A 17,962-nucleotide genomic window follows, 5' to 3' on the forward strand; every position below is an offset into this window, starting at 1 on the left:
AAGAAAAGTGTTTTCTGCTGAATTTTTTCCAGAGAAGGGCAGGAATGGATAAACTTATCTATAAACAGTCATTCTGAGATTACTCAGGAAAATATGTTAGAGAATGTTTTGCCACACGTGGGCTGTTATGGAGTCATTTTGTGTTGTTCTGCACACACACAAAGGTTTTTTAAAGGGTTCTCCTTGGGTTGTTGGCTTGTTGGCATTTGAAGATGATTTCGATTGCTGTGAAATAATCTTTTATGGAAAGTGGCTTTTATGAAGAACTTATTTCTTTATATTTAACCTATCATGTCAGAGGTATTTCTTAACTTTGTCAAGCTATTTTAAAGACAATGGGGAAAGATTGTCCTGACATGAAGAAAAAAGTTTCATCCAACAAGTGAATGAATGTCAAGAGCGCATTAGTCTAAATGACATAATAAATTAAGAGGTTAAAGAGGATGACATGGTGATGCAGTGGTTATCAGTGCTGCCTCACAGCACTGGGGTCTTGGGGCTAATTTTGGGCTTCGGGGTGCATTCTGTGCGGAGTTTGTATGTTTTCCCTATGTTTGTGTGTGTTTCTTTTGGAAGCTCTGGTTTCCTCACATAGTCCAAGGACAAAGATACTGGTAGGTTAATTGACTTCTTGGAAAACTGGCCCTGGTGTGAGTGAGTGCATTTGAGTCAGTGTCTGCCTTGATATGGACTGGCAGTGCATCCAGGGTGTACCCTGTCTTGTGTCTGTTGCTTGCTTGCATAAACACCGGCTCCCCTGTGACTGTTTATTGGATAAAGCAGTTAGAAAATGGATGGATGGCAGGATAAGATGGAAGAAGCGCTTCATAAAATTGTTAAAAAGAATAAGATGTTCGAAAGATGATGAACCAGCAGGTGGCTCTCTTTCCTCTGGTCCAGAATTTCTAAACTAACACTCTAGTTGAGGACAGGAGAAAATCTGTCGGAGGTCTGTATTTTGAATAAGGTGTTAAACCATTTGATTTAACCTCAGTGCTGTGATTAAATCCCACTTTGGGCTTGAACAGTCCTCAGCTCACTCAATTTCCCCCTAGATCAATGGCTGAAGTAATCTCTTACCTCTCCACCTGGAGATGATAAGATCCTGGGACACAATTCATGAACCAAGACAGCTGGGTTGAAAAGCCTTCTTTTGTTTAGAACCTTTCTTATGTTCTTAGAAAAGAAAAGCAAGTGGCAAATCACCTCTTGTGTACCTTTATCGAGACACTGTAATCTAATTCCACATGTAAGGTCACTTAGCTTCAGCAAAATTATAGTTCAGTCATAATAACATGGCAGAAATCTATTTTTGTATTGATCCTTCTGGCTTGAGTTTATTCTTTCTGTTCTGATAGGCTTGACTTGCTTCCTTAGTCCTGCTTTGAGAGAGGGCATAAATGTTTTTGCCCAAGTGCCCTTACAAGTGTATTCTGTCACCACACAGCAACCTCTCTCAGTTGTCTGAGATCTTTGCACTCACTCCCATCTCACTTGGGTTGGGTTCTCAAGCCAACATAAAAAGCAAAGAGCTGCTGACAAGACTGAATGACCTAACGAGTGGAAGTGGAGACCAGGAGCCAACACAAGCATATAGTAGGGTAGTGGGTATAAACCTGAGACAAGCAAGTGATATAACAGGGGCTGCATTAAAAATCATTTCTGACCCGACCCATGCCTAGGAACATTGTCCAAGAATGTAAGACTAGACTAAGCTAAGGAAACAAGCTGCTCTTCACAGTCTGTGTGACTGGGCAGTTAGCTAATACTCTACTGCAATCATGCTGTGAGTGCAGGAACAATAACTCAGAACATATGGCTTTCTGAAGTAAAGGTAATGACATCACAACGGCAAGGTTAATTCAGGCTTGCTTTTAAACTGTGAGGCATTTTGGTAAAACAATAATAAGTGTCATTGCATTTGTTGGATGGAATCAGCTTTATAGTTGTTTCTCCCGGTCCTTGTGGTCTGACCTCTGACTCTCCAGCAGAAATCAGCCATTCAGACAAAGATGTCTGACAGATTGGAGCCAAAGATCTTTACTTTATATTCTGTATCTTGTAACACTGTTTTAGGAAGCCAAGGTAAAGCTGGACTTTACTTACAAAATGCTGCCAAAAACTGAAGCAATTTAACTTCTGCTCACCATTTTTGGCATAGTCTTCCTCTAATGCACACATAATTTCTTTGTTTAGTCCTGAATTGCTAGTCCACACCTTAACTTCTAAGGACATCCTTAATGGAGAGAACACTACCTGTCTTATTTATTTTTCCTATACTGTGAAAAAAGTGAAGTAAGTGAAATTTCAAAGGATGTATTACTATAGTATTAAGTAATACTATAATACTGAGAAAATAATGTTGAGACTGAGAAACAAAGGCAAAGAAACTATAACCCAGGACTGGGAAAACACCTGGCATTTAATGTAGAAACATGCAGGGTTGCAGGCAGCAAAAATATCAACTATAAATGAAAGTTGAGAAACAACACACTTGAAGAAGTTACTTTCGAGAAATAAGTAAGTGTTCCTATTGATAAACCATTTACATCTTTTACAGGCAATATAGTGAAACAGTACAAAACAGTGTTTAGCTAAACTGTAGCAGATAAATCAAGGAATATAATGTTACAATTATACAATGCATTAGTAAGACCTCATTCACAATGCTGGGTACAATTCTGTTCACAATGATACAAAAATAATACTGTATCTTTGAATTAATTCCAGAGAATTCCCGGGCTCTTTGCAGGGAGTACCCTGCACTGACAGAAGACTATGATGGTAACTAATTCACATATTCAAAAAGGCACTGACAAAGTGAACACTATGGAAATAAAAATCAACGTCAAAACACAACCCAGAGAGTACAAATGGAAAGTAAGGGAAGTATATTTAAAACAGAATAGAAGGCACTCCTTTACGCATGAAGGGTTGTAGGAGAATGGAACAAGCTGCACAGCTGCATTGTTGAAGCTGATACCCTGGCTTCTTTCAAGAAATGGATGGATGAGATCCTTGTATCCGTTAGCTGCTCACTACCAAGCTGGCTGGATGGTCTCCTCTTGTTTGCAACTTTCCTTAGATGGACATCTAAGCTCATCTTATTTGTAAAATGTAAAAAGGGATTCAGCAGAAGCTGCCTACAGTATGAGACACAGAGAAAAAGTACATCAAAGGGTACTGTGGTTTCTGGTGGGCAGGTGCCTTGTTGTACAGAAGTAGCCAGCAAAAGTAGTTTAAATAAAATCTATGCTGTGGCAGACTTTGACGTCTGTGACACACTCTTTTGTATTATTCATAACCGGAGACTTGCATACAAATCCTGGTGTCAGTGATTAGAAGAGACTGATGTCGACCCCGCAGTGAAAGATGCAATGATTGCTTCGGTTGAAAGGGAGATCTGAATTTGCCTGTGCCAGTGTCTGTGTGTAACTCATTTTGGTCTCTTTTATGTAGTCTAGTTCTGTTATCAGAGACGATACAATAGGACGGATGGAGAATCCATTTAGGGTATCGTTGACTCCTAACATTTCTTGCTCAGCTGACCTGGAGGAAACTAGTTTGGTGTGTTGCAGTGTGATATTTTGTGTTCAGCCGTTGGATTTTAGAAGTGGAGTGAAAAGCTAAGAATCATCACACACAGTGAGTGATTGAGATAGTAGAAGACAAAATTCATTTTGGTACTCTGTCTGCCCCCTCACATACAGTATGTTAGGTGCAGTGAGAAGCCCATTTAATAGAAGCTACAGTAGGTGTTGTGTTTCCTTCACTGATGACCCAGCCAGAGAACAGAAGTGTACGGGAAGGAGAAGGCACAGAAAACCTGAGTGGAAACTATGTAAACTGACCCGTTCTTCTTCCACAGAACTCTGTGGGGAAAGCCTGCTCGCTGTGAAATGATCCTTTCAGAGAATTCTTTTATCCTACCCAGTGAAAACAATCCGCTCTGCTTCGAATTAAGCTGCTAACAAGTCATGAAAGAGATTTAGGAAAACAATGGCACTCTGTATGGCCTGGGAGATTTTCGGCCCTTTATGAACCAGATAATGGGCCTTTTTAACTGACTGTGCAGCTCCGCATCGAAGCAGTCATATTCTCAGAGCAAAAATACATACGCCTTTGTGACTGGCAGCATCAAGCTTCGCCAGAAGGGGCATGAGTGCTGACACTGTGTACCAGCTGGATCAGTGACTGTTCGACGGCTACCACTTTAGGGGCTGAAAATATTGCACGCTAGAAAACAAAACTTTCCCAGGCTTTAAAGCTACCATGAATCCTTTATCATAAGCCATTTTACACCCATTCCTTACCTCCGCCAAAGCTTTCAACATACAAATCTTTGTATAAAATACCTAATTCTCTTACATGAGTTTTATTTACTGGAGTTATTAATATTTTGGCCCTTTCTTTTTGCCAAAGAAATGTTTTTGAACCTGAACGATGTTGACCGTTCCAAGGAACTAGCTCTGCATATTTCCTGCGAGTTTAAAAAATATGACAAACAAGTTGAAGGAGAAAACTTGGCCAGCGAAGTGCACTCAGAAGCACTTTGTGTACTTGATTCATGATGAGGCTACAAAGCTTAATAACAAGCTTGTTACAATTAAAGCAACTTGCATTCCAGGGTCCAAGTCTCCTTCGATCTATAACGTGATAAAAACATACTCCTTGAATAACAGCTTGTTTAATCTTTACCAGAGTGACTTAATGATTAACTGAAAAATGTAAATCCAAACTTTTATCTAAAGAAGCTTAGAATATTGTTTTATTTTGCCTGGAGGGATGGGATGGACACAAGGGGACTGGGATCTGCTGGAGAAGAGGATGTAGTGATAGATTTTAGTTCTAAATGTGTGCTAGGGCACTTCTGTCTTGAGTCTCAAATAGTTATAGTATCTTTATTGAATTCGACTCCAGCAGATGTGATATGTAATAGGTAGCCTATTCTGACGTGATGTTAGCTTCAGTTGCAAAGGACATAGTTTATTAGCATGGATTATAAAGCTTGGAAATGATTATTCACACACATACTTACTTGCATTATTAATAAATACTCTGGATCTTGGTGACTGGCTCTCATCTTGGCCCCTGATACTGTAGGTTTTTATAGGTGTCCATAAATCTTCACTGGGCAAAGACATACCATTAGCAGTAATGTTCACCAATTAAACAAGTTATTATTGATACAGTAAAGCACCTCATAGCTTAGGTGAAATTAAAACCAGATTCCTGTCTAGTCCTCCAAGGCAGTGACCCCTGCAGCAAATAGCATTTTTTCTGACATTTACTGTTAATTGTTATACCACTGTGAAACCTAAAGGAACTAAAAGTCTTACTTTCCCAACTTGCTGCTCATTACTGTAATAGTAACAGTAGACTTAAGTAACATGAGTGAAGATGAACAGTGCCCTCTTGTGGCTTAGACAAATACCTTGTACTGTATTGTGATTTTGACAATAAAATTGACTTAAATTCTTTATGTAAGCCTAATTTATATAAAGACTGACACAGAAACGTGTGGAATAATTGCCCAGCTAATTAACAGATTTAATGGTGTCATTTGACTGAACAGTTGCAAACTACAACTGTTGTCACACAGTTGAGGTCTGTGGATTTCCCTGCTTCTCATTCTTGTTACACCCCTAATTGAGCCAAACTGCTCATTTGTTCATTTTAAGTATTATTTTTAAAGGCCTTTAACAGATGGTAACTAAAAACAGACCCATGATCAGATCTTCGATATACTGTAATTCAAAGGGGCCCAGTCTTGATCCTGGAGAATCTCAATCCATTAAATTTCATGTAGGCCGCTAGGTTTACATGGAATAAACCTTTACTTGTTCCTTTGCACTCTTTAATCAGCATAGGATCAGTTTCACTACTAAAGTGTGTTATTTGTAAATTAAATACTTTAGAAATTGCTGGGAATGGTCGCTCTGCAGATCTCAAGGACTACAGCTGGCCGTTCCTGGCTGAAATTAACTGATGATTTCAGGGTGACTTTTAAGACTCCCTGAGCTGTAACTCTCTAGGCCCTGCAGTGGACTTCTCAGTTGTGTCCTCAATTAGTTAAACAGCCTTGCCGATAAAGTGATATATAGCACTGTGGGGGCTAGAGGTTATTGTTGCAGAATGGTTTCAGATCATCCAGCCACTGCAGCAGGACAGGGTCAAATTTGGAAAAAGAAAAGAAAGTGTGCATAGAGCAGAATTAAAGAATTAGGCTGGTTCGGTTCTTGCCAACCAAAATCTTCTACCAATCAGGTACTGAAGGTAGCAGGGCAGTGTCACTGACTTTTGCCAGGAGTCCATGTGCGAATGAAGTTAATGTTTTTCGTTAACAAAATACAAAATCAAATGTATAATGTGGGTGACTGTTAACAAAAATAAATGTAACAGTAACATTATGTCACCATAAAAGTGTAAATTAACACTGTTAACACATATCGCTCTGGTGTTCCAAACCACTGTGTTTTGACTCAGTACATTTGTTTGCCTGTCTGCATACACACTGGGATGATTGGGGTGGCACAATACCCGAGAGACAGTGGAAAACCCAGGTGGCAAGGAGCAGAGCCACACATGTGATGAGATAGCTTTAGTTTTATTTGTATCTCATCTACAAATATTTCTCTTTAACAGTGCCTAGTGATGATGTAGCAATAGTATTCTTTCAGCAGACAATGAGTGTTCAACTTTCACATCACTTTGTTTTAAGTCAGAGCAAGGCTGAGCAACTCCTCTTCTGTCACCCAGAATCCAGCTGACCTGAGATCAGTTGGCATCAGTACTGGAGAAAAGGGTTAAACTTGTTCGACCAACCGATTAACAGTTAGGCCATTTCGCTAATTGAGAGCTCAGGCCTGAGGATGCAGTAGCCACCCTGGTTTTAAAACAGAAGCCCCAGGCCTCGTCCCTGATTGCATCTCCTGCTGTTGCTGCATCTCCTGACAACCAGATTTTTCTTGAATGCTGGAGGCATGGCCTAGCAAATGACCTCCCTAACTTCATTCTTAGACAACATCTCAACGGTAAAACGTTGCTTCCTGGAGTAACATTTTTTAATAGCCCTGTGGATGATAACAACAAAAAGGCTAGAAGGAGCTAAGAATGGCCAGGAAAGTTAGAAAATTTCTCAGTAATGGATACAAGCTTCTGAGCTTGGCTGTGCCCATAATACATAAAAAAACAGACTGGGCAGAGTTCAGCCCAGGGGAGGTTTTTATTTATATCAAGCATGCAAGGCCTAAGTGAGCCGCAATTAGCTTTTTTCAGACTATCCACAGGGAGAGCATTCCTTTAGTGTTATGAGGGTGTGCCAGCATGCTTTAAAGTCACTATTTACATTTTATTAGCAGTTAGGGGGAAATGAAGTGGAGCTAAAACTGATAAATATTCCCAAGTTTCAACAATTTATTTTAACATTTCCTGCTCATTATAACTGCATAGTTCTAAGGGCTGTTTGCAGTAATTATTGTGTTGTTTTTTTAGAGGAAAGGAGTGGTACAATTGCTATGAATGATGCTGGAATCTTTGCACTGCTAATGGAGAACAGTCATAGTCATTAAACACCGAGATGTCAAGTCTCACACATGGAGCGTGACACATGCATTCTGAAGTTGGCTCACACCCACACACTTGAATCTCATGTACTGCCTTCATGCAGACACCTTATTTCTAGAAAGTGGAAAAGCAAAAAAAAAACTAACTACAAGAAACCCCTTCTGGAAATAACTGCAACAGTGGCATTTTCTAGGGGATGGAAGAGGTTATCATAAAGGGAGCTTTGAATATTCCTTGTTTTAAACTCTCTTTTAATTTGGAAAATGAAGAAGAACCTGCTGAACACTTGTTGATAAAACAATAGGTGTTTCTTCTTTTACAGTCATTGGCAATACATGTGTTAATTTCAGTAGTTGTCACTGATGGGTGCAAATCAGAAAGCTGTCACTGTTTGTTTCTCATTATCTATACAGATTGTGGCTGTAGCAGTTAAAGTATTTATTTGGAGGAATAAAACATGTATTCCATAGAAGTGTAAGCTGAACAAAATAAAACATTAATACAATGTGCACAGAAATTGAGTTGTAAAACAGTGCTGTCAAGCTGTCTGATTCTGATTGAGGCTGTTTAAAAAGATGCTTTTCCCTTCACTCACAGAAAAGGCAGGGAATACAACTCTATAATTAACACATTTTAGTGGTTTCTGTGTTGTTGTTTTTTGCAATATTCCACTTTACATGGGAACATTTTTTAAATCTCCTGAAAATACTGCACGCCAGTACAGTACAACACCCAAGGTGGAACACCAAAAAGCAAGAGGTAAAGGAAAATAAAAAACTGCAAGACCCCATCTCATGTGGAGAAAGAAAAAAGATAAGCCTCACTTTCTGGTCTTGAATCTCACACATTTGAACTGAAAGTCTCACACTTGAGACCATGACCCCTTGGCATCTGTGTAAAATTGCACAAAGTAATAAACTGTTTAGGGCTTACATTATATCTGCAAAGAGCAAAAACATCACCAACAAGTTATAAAAACAATACACTTTGGGAATAAATTGAAAGCCCTAATAAGGCAGTTTTTTCAGTGCTGCTTGTATTACTGAGATGAAACACAAGTTAAAAATGAGCTCTCCAGTTGAGCTTCAATTTGTACGAGAAGCACTTCTAAAACACTTAAACATGTGAATTGGCTGATAGTTATACATGGTTTCCGTATTTTTCCTGCAGGGTTAAATTGTTTTCAGCAAAGTGCTGCTGCAGCATTCAGTGTGGCATTCCTCAATGAATTTGGTTTCCTGCAGCTAATCCAGCACCCTTGTCAATTTTTCAGTAGTTCTTTTATCTCAAAATGTTTCCCTGGAGGAAAGCAGCATTCTGCTGAAGATGGCAGAGAGGGGATGCTGAATAAGGGGCTTTTTTAGTGGCTTAACTTATACTGGTTTCCAAGGGCCTGCTAGAATAGGTAAAGGCTTAGGAATTTAACACAGAAGAAGACATAGGATGCCCAAAAGTTACATGAAAAACACTGACAACTACAGATAGGAAGGATCTCTTCAGTCTATCGACTTACATGAAAAACATTGACAATTACAGATAGGAAGGATCCCTTCAGTCTATCGACTTCATCTAATACCTTCGTATTTCTTCATCCAAAAACTTGTGCATTTCTTCTTTTGAATGCTCCACAGTATAACGCTGTGGACATAAGCGTACTGTCTCTTTCTGTAAATAAGGCCCTTCTGTTACTTGTCTTACTTATTTTCACTTAGCTTCTCTTCATATAACTCTAGTCTTGATTTCTGGGCTGCCTTTGAATCTAGTTTTAAGTTACTTTAATTTTCATAAATGCCATGACTAAAGCTTGATTATCAACAAAATGGTGTGGTTTACAGTGCCTGCAGCTTTCCATACAATTAATTGAGACTGGAAAAAGGTGTTTAGGTCCGATACTCTTCAGCTGTTGATGAAGACAGTGCACTCTGGAGACTTCCACCCAGTGGGGGCTGAACTCTTAATTTAATGTTTCCTTTTGAGACACATTTCCTCCCAATGTGCTGACAGTTTTATTGCTCGAAGGAAGAAACCCAGAGAATGTCCTGGCGTGCTAAAATCTGTCTTTTACTCAGATGAGACACAAAGCAATTCATCTTTCTTAGTGACTGAAGTCATTTTCAGGCTCTTTTACCACTTTATTTCTTCATTATGAGCTGAATGTATATTCTTTTTTCCCCACTTAAAGAGCATTCTGCATGACAAATAGCCACAAAAAGAAATTTAAACTAGAAAAAAGACTATTTTATGTCTGTTGGAAGTCATGTAGACACTAAATTAACTTGTTAATTATTTTTAAAAAAGCCTTCTGAGACGGTTATTTCTATATTTAACTTAGCTCTTCCTTTCTATATTTTTCAGTTATTGACTTTTTCTTTTTTCAGTTTTCATTTCGTTCCAGTATGCCATTACGAAAGAAACTTGCAATACTACTTTTTAAAAATCAGACACATACAAAAGAAAAAATATTGAAAAACGGTATTATTTTGTTTCATATTTCAAAAGCTAGAACAAAGCAGGAATTTTGGACTGCTCTTGTTTGAAATAAAATAGATTAATTATCACTGGTTTGCTTGTATTTTTCAGATTTTTTAATGCTTTTGGACTAAGTTTCATTAGGGTCCTCCAGACTTCAGTAGGAAAGTAAATGTTCCTTGCCTTAATTAAGATTAACATCTCTGGATGATGCTCCATCCTTCATCCTTGAAAATCCTTCAGGGCTGAAACAGAATTCAGCATTGACTCACCACTTGTGGAGCTGCATGATAGAAAGCAAACAGATCTGAGGTCAGAGCAACAAGATGAAAGTGTCAGTATCCCTCGACTTTTTGAACATTGTTGGCAACCTGGTCTGATTGTTCTCTTTGGAGTTTAGTTCACATCAGGCCTGGGTGTTAGTCTTATTGGAGGCATGAGGAGGCTGCTTGATCCCTGTGGAGTTGTGAAGCTAAGCAAGGTGTGCTTTTTTTTTTCAAAATCGGTGCCTTGCATGACGGCCTTGCAGGTAAAAAAGCACTCTCAATAGAGCTCTTGTTCACGCTTAGGTTTTGTCTGTAGAAAGTCCTTTGTTCAGCTTGAATGATTATTTGACTCCCTTAGTGGGGCTCCATCACTATTCTCCACGCCTGACACAATCCATTACATGCTCATTATTTGTTGTACAGTAAAAAGAAGACTCTCAAAGCTTTGTGCCTGAGTGCAAAATGTATTTTCTTTTCATTCTCCAAATAAGGCAAGTTAAAATTCCCAGGGCTTTAATAAGAAAAAAAAATGTTTTCACACCCGCTTTGCTTCTTTAATGTTTGACAGTTGCTTTAAAAAATGGCACAAATGTTGCTACAGAGCAGAAAGTTTGAAAAACTGTGAATTTAAAGAGATACTTCACCATGTGTCATATTCAAATTTGATTTTTGTCATCTTATACTTATTTTAGACAGGCTGAGGGCACTTACACTTCAAAAAAACTTTGGTTCATTAAAACAATACCTGTCTTCATGATGTGACTGAATTTACCCAGGAACCCATTTTGTTAATTTGGGTTTTCAGCTTTCTGCTTTATCTTTGGCAGTGCACTTCACAATCTGAAAACTAATACAAAACAAAAGTAGCAGGAATCCTTTCACTAATGCAGTGACAATCAGTGCACTGGGGATGCAGCACTACGAGAAGGATGTAACCATACAACGCTATAGAAAACTGTTCTTAATATGTCTCCTAGCTTGGCACTTGAAGTCTTAATAACCCTGCAGAGTTAGAAATATCGGATCTTATTCTGTATTGCTTAGTGGAACGTGGGGGGATGCAGAGCTGGGGTAGTTAGCAGTGAAGAGCTCCCAGATGGTTAAGATTTCATTCGCGGGAGAGAAAGATCACATGGGGATTCTAGCATTCCTTACATGGAGTGCTGTGGCTCAGCAGGCTACAATACAGTAACATACCCTGAGTGCTGGCTGTTGCACTCAGCAAGGCAGAGCCAGACTGAGAGAGACTGCCTAACATGCAACCACAGACGCACACTCAAGAGCGACTTGCCTGACGATTTTACGGGGAAAGGAACCTGTGTCAGGGCTTTTGCAAAATTTTTCATGTCCTCCCTTTTCAATTAACTGAGTGGGCTCAAAGATGTCTGAGAGATGCAATATTCTGAGGACTATCACAGCAGCCCTGTGCTGCTTCTATCAGAAGAGCTCAGTTATCAGTGTGAAGGTGAGTGATGGACTTGCTGTCTCTCCTGTTGCCAAGAGGTGGGCTCCTGGTGTTGCTGTTTCTCAGTGTCAGGATTCTGATCTACCTGAACTGTAATCAGTGTTGTCTTATCAGAGGATATAATTCACATTTACAATAATATTAGTTGATCTACAGTAGATTGATATAAAACTGCAAGTAAAGGGTTATTATAAGTATATATATTTAAATCCTCTAGTTTTTTACTTTACATGTTAACCTACACAGTTTGGCATTGCAATTGCAACAATATTTTCTAGCATTTTCTAGATAATATTTGTACTCTACTAGCTGTATTTTCAATTCTTCTATGGTTGGCAGAATATTTAGCCATCTTTTCCTATTGGCAATGTGAGCCAGATGTCCAATTTCTCATCCTTAGTCTTAGCAGCTGAATTTTCTGTATTCTGTGAGCGATCAGAGTGGAGAAGAATCTTCAGCTGCCTATTACTTTGTTTTCTTTAATATGCTCAGCTTAGCACTTGGTGCTGGAACAGATCTCATTACTCAAAGCTCTTATTTTAAGCAAGCGGGTCCTTATGACATAATTGTGAGTCAGAGTCCTAGACTGTGAGTATATAAGATTGGCAGTGTTGCTTAGGTTTAAATGATGGTTGTGATTAATTAAAAATCATTTGAACTGTTTCTATTTTGGAGGACTTGGTCATTTTGGTCATAGAAAGGAAAGTTAATTGATAGGGGTATTTATCTTGCACACTTACATGAATTTGAATGTATTGATCATATTGTCCAGCTTCAGTGTTTGTTTTATGAGCCAGAAACTGTCAACAGATCTCCCCACACATCTTATTGTTAAAGCCAGCGATTCAAAGATTGACAGATTTAATTAATTGATTGATTCAATTGTTTGGGTAAAGGTTTAAAGATATGATCACACCAGATTTCTGAAATGGAAATAACCGAAGGTGCCTCTTGTGGGTAATCTCTGGTACTGGAGAACAGCACACACATACATTTATGAAAAATCACAGAAATTCATTCCAAAACACCTCAGAACAAAGGGGTGTTTGGAGGTAAAGAGTTATTTCACTATTGACATTGAGGACAATTGCAGTAAAGAGAGCATTATTATTGAGAGAACAAAATGTTTGTACTCCAGTCTTCTGTCTACAGATAGTTTTTGGGTTATTTTAATACGCAAAAAGATCTTATTTGGATTTAGACTCATTTCAAGAAACTAGAGATTTTTTTGAAGATCTGTCCTGTAGGCTCAATTAATAACACAAAATTCCAATTTTAGGTTGTGAGGATTTAAATAGAGCGGTACTATTTGAGGTACTTGCTGCTCTGTATATAGACATGATCTTGTACATAAAATGGAAGAGGAGCTGAGGAGTTATGAGTGAGGAGGAATGAAGTGTAGTGATGTATGAGGAATATTAATAGAACTTTGCCAGCAGAAAGAAAAATCCATTTTCAGTCTGCCACCTTCATCTTAACATGAGGAGGGCTGTCAAGAATGTTTCTTTGTTATATTTTATGTTTTGCTTTTTGTTTTGAAGTTATACCTATCTAAGTGTACAGAAAAGGTGTTAAAATATCATGCCCTTGAAGCCCCTGAAATGTAACTGGAGCAGACTTCTACTTTCTCCTTGACTATCTTTTGTTTTCATGCTTTCAGAAGACAAAAAAATTGATGGTTACTGACTCAAGACAGTCTTTAACAGAAACACTGCATTGTTGCCTGTACAGGTTTGTGGACTACCAGTCCTTAATATCGACTCATTCTTTAGTGATTCCAGTCCCTACCCAATTCTCACAACTCCCTTTACAAAAGAACCTCTGGAACGTTTTGTCCCAAAAATAGAGTGAAGTTTGTTATTCTTGATGTCTGGTGTTTGGTCCATAGGGTCTGGGGCTCTGAATGGAGTTTTAACTGCTTATTTTGGCTTGAATTATTAGTGCTTAAAATAAAACTGCTGGGTTGCCATAGAAACATTCCATTTGGGTCTGTACCAGATGGACCTGGAGATTGGGGGTGGTGGGGCTGGGTGCTTTAAAATAGTGTAGACAGTGTTGGGTCTGGCTGAAGAGGTCATTCAAGATGGAGAAAGGGAAGTACAAGACTTGTTCTGAGCCCTAGGACACTGGAAACTAGCTACTGTATATATTTAAGTGACACTAAACTGAGTAGTCTTTTCCCTTTAATTGAAGTGTCAGCTGTCCTGGTTAGTAGTTCACCCACATTCTCAGCTTCTGACAGCAGGATTGCATTCATCTGCCTGCTGTGGGACAACATGTTCAGAAACACCTTGCTCTTATGCCACATGTGTTTTGCAGTCTTTCGCAGCTCTTCATTTCTGACAATAAGCTTTAAAATATTCCAAGTAATCAGAATTGTTAAAGAAAAATATGAACTAATTATAGATAAAAGCCAATTGATTCTATTAACCGTGAAAGGCTGTAATAAGCCTGTTCATCTCGGTGGAGATGGTGCTGTTGTCTGTGAGGTGACTGTCATGTGGAGTGATGAAAGATTAGCCCTGTCAGAGAAGTTATTTTACAGACTAAGGGAATTTATCTTACGGACTTTCCTCAGGATTGGCTGTAACAGAATTTTTAAGGTAAGACAGGGCAGGGCTGGCAGGATATGTGCACTATTGTGGTGAAGGGACAATCTTACATTTTTGTAACATTTCTGTGTCTTTTGTCTGGTTTAATCTCCGGAACTACTGTGTTATAGAGGATGTGGTGCAAAGGTAATAAGATTTAGATTTTGTTTACACAATCCAATCCTTTGGATTTGTTTTTAAAGCAGATCTGCAGATTTCCCTCATTAGGGCAATGTGGCTGAATATAGCCTTCGCAAGCATGCCAGAGCACTCTGTCTCTTTGTCTGCTGAAATTCAATTGAAGTGGGTGTCAGATGTACTCAAGTGGTCTTCAAGTGGCAAACTGAAGAACGTTAGATGTTCTAACACCCTTCCTAGAGTAGGACCCCATTAAACATTACAGTGTTTTCCTGTGCTGACAGTGAGAATTCACAGCATGAGAGCCCCTCTTGACAAGAGACAGGAGGAGATGCTAAACAAGCAAAACCTCCTGTAAATCAATGCCACTCAAACCACTCCTTTGCCCATATTCCTAGGACTAAGGGCTTGTAGACATTTATCGCTTTAACATTCTATTTTCTTGAAAGGAGTCTAGGATTGACTTCAAGCTCCTCTGCTTTTGGGAGATGATTCTCTTTATCTGTTTCAGAATCCCACAGAAAGCATTTCTTCCTGATACCAATGCGGTCAGGACATTAGAAGAATCTTTACAGCTGGAACGGGCCCTAATCCATTCAATCAGCTCTGTTTTAAATCTGTTCTTTTCTTCATGATGGAAACACTGCAAGCTGGCTTGTACATTACAGAATGTACAGGATGCTGTCATGAATTAGTGGAGGTGGACAGAAGAACTAAAGGTTCTGGTACTATAATCCTTGGTGCATTATCTATATTCCTGTGTCCCGGTTTTTGCTTGTTATTAAGACCCTTGACAATGAGACTCCTGCAGTAACAGGAGAAACGGTTGCTATTCAATGCGTCATTGCACAGAACAGTACAACATAAAACCATAAATAAATGTGTTCAAGGTCTTTAAGCAATCTTGCACGTAAAATTCCACTGAGGCACTACTGATACTGGTATTTCTAAGACTTAGACTATCTTCTATATACAGTTCCCTCCAAATGTATTGGGGAAGCAAAGTCAGAAATGTTATTTTTGCTCTATAGGTGAGTAATCTGTATTTGTGATTATGACATGAATATGATAACTACAATATATGTTATTTTTGGATAAGTTCATGCATACATTTGGTCATATTGGCATTGAAACATACTTGTTCAACATTGATTTCAAGTTACCATAAGTATTTGGGACTATCATTGCCTCTGCCATGCTTTACAGATGAGGTGGTGCTTTTAAGATTTCATGTAATTATTTGCTCATTTATGTTCATTAATTATTTGCTCAATTATTGCTCTCTCTATCTGCCCATAAAACTCTGTTCCAAAACTCACCTGAACTTTTGTACTTCCGAGAAAATTCTGAAGCATGGTGGAGGTAATGTCATGGTCTGGCCATTCATGGCTGCCAGTGGAACTTGCTTTATTGATGATACAAATAATGATGGTGGCAGCAGAATTAATTCTAAGGATTACGGAAACATTGCCATGACTTTGGCTGTCTCTAGATCTGTTTAACTTGTCTTTATTGATGATTCAGCTAACCATGACATCAGGAGATTGAATTGTTTACAGAAACATTTTGTCTGCTTGCGTAGGAGAAAAAGCTTCCATACTTATTGGGTGGGGCTTCACCATTCCAGCTTGAAATGAACCTAAAACATATAGCCAATTCAAACAAGGAGAAAAGAGTGGAAAATCTCAGATCGACCAGGTTCATCTCCAGATTTAAATCCACTTGTCACGTGTTGAAGAAACACCCCAAGAACAGAACAGCAATCAAGTGACTGCAGCAAAGCATCTAAAACAATTACGCAGTTTTGTAAGCTGTATTGTAGATCATTCAGTTAATGACTTAGAATGCAACCAAAGTTTGACTTTTACGCTCTGTAATATACTTACAATTCACTTAACATCGTTGGGTTGAACACAAAGTAACTTTTTTACACAATGTATTAACTGTATACATAAAATTACCCAAAATTAAATTAATTTTGCTTTGTACTTGTCATTCATATTTATTTAATGATCACAAATACAGTACATATTGACTGCAAATCAAAAATAGCCATTTTGATATTGCTGTACCGATACATTTGGACAGGACCGTCCATCATACTAAGTAATTCTTTGTGTAAGGATTCCAGCAAACAAGAACCAAACTAACAGTAGGAAGAAAAACAAACTAAAACCCTCTTGGGAACAAGACTGGAAGCATCCATTCATCAGCAGTTCAGCTGCTCAGGCTAAAGATAACATGTAGATTTTGTCACTCAACATTTAAATGCAAAGCCCAGTTTAATCAATTAAGCAGAGCCTTTTATTTGCCATGTGTCCCATTGTTAAGCAATTAACAGCTTGTGATGGGACAATACAGGGAATGTACCATACAGATGTCCTGGGACTGTATGTCTTTTCTAGAAAGGGATGCTTTGGAGTGTTTCGATTTGAGTCTATCTGTCTGTTTGCTGAAGAACTATAATTTTGATCAGTCCTAAAGATATTTTCTATTAGAACCACAAACTAGCACAAGCAGCTTGGCAATTTGTCATTGCGAAAATGTCTGCTTCAGAAAGTGTGTACAGGAATGAGAACGGTGAGCAGCTAAATGCAACAGAAGGGGGGAAGGATGGTAACAGAAGGAGGACCGAAAGCTCAGGCCTCCCAGGGATTGCATGTGGAGATAAAATGTGAAGATGGCCATTGCTGTCACGTTCTCAGTTTACTTACTAAACAGGAAGGGGGTAGCCCCTGTGGAGGTGGATGCAGTTAGCAAATTATGCCCATTACTGGAAAATCAACACAGATGAGGCAGATAGCATTGTGCATTATAGCCATGCACTTATTATCTAGTCTGATCAGGGTGGAAATCCTCATCCTCTTCAATCTGGACATGGGCACCTCCCACGGGAAAAGATAATGACCACATAAACCTATTCACTTGTAATTTTACACTTCCGCCTAAATATTTGCAGCCATTTGCAAGAAGACTAAAGCTATGGTTGTTAATAATATTAAATTGATTTCAGCTTCTATTAATAATTGTTGGAGATTTGGGGTATTCACTTCACACTTAGACAATTCGAAAATGAGGATGATTCCTGTTCGCTCTGTTTTGCATGTTACATAACAATCCCCCCCTTTTAATGGTGATTATTTACGAGCTGGCTGTGTGCAGTGGTCTGAGTTACAACTCTGCTGAGGTGAAAAGGATAAACAGGATAAATATAGAAACTGTTCGTCTCATTGATGATTTCAAAGACAATGCGTTGAACTTGCCTTTACCGCAGAAATAATTTCTACTAACATCTGAAAACAGAACAGGTAGCAAAACATAACAAAAATATACAAAAACTGTTAAATAATTTTGTATTTGACAAAAGGAAAGAACGGGGGTTGCTCTCTCTGCATTTCTCCTGATTTTGATTCAGATTTCTGAGCGCTTGGAGACTCAGAATATTGAATAAAGCTGTGTTCTGTGAA

At 38.6% G+C, this 17,962-nt stretch overlaps 1 protein-coding gene across 5 annotated transcripts in view; it reads left to right on the top strand.

The window, feature by feature from the left end:
- The window catches only part of bcar3 (BCAR3 adaptor protein, NSP family member), a 125,001-nt gene that overhangs the window by 81,363 nt on the left and 25,676 nt on the right, over positions 1–17,962 (top strand). Inside the window, exon 1 of one of the 5 annotated variants that reach the window (XM_088928366.1) lies at positions 11,533–11,766. The exons of the other annotated variants lie outside the window; for them this stretch is intronic. Within the exon in view, the coding sequence (XP_088784492.1) occupies positions 11,683–11,766 (84 nt within the window). The 5' untranslated portion in view covers positions 11,533–11,682. Of the gene's footprint in view, positions 1–11,532; positions 11,767–17,962 lie in introns of those variants that run through there. 5 annotated transcript variants of the gene reach the window in all.

The sequence above is a fragment of the Atractosteus spatula genome, chromosome 11, assembly GCF_055471065.1.
Source record: "Atractosteus spatula isolate fAtrSpa1 chromosome 11, fAtrSpa1.hap1, whole genome shotgun sequence".
NCBI classification, from domain to species: Eukaryota; Metazoa; Chordata; class Actinopteri; order Semionotiformes; family Lepisosteidae; genus Atractosteus; species Atractosteus spatula.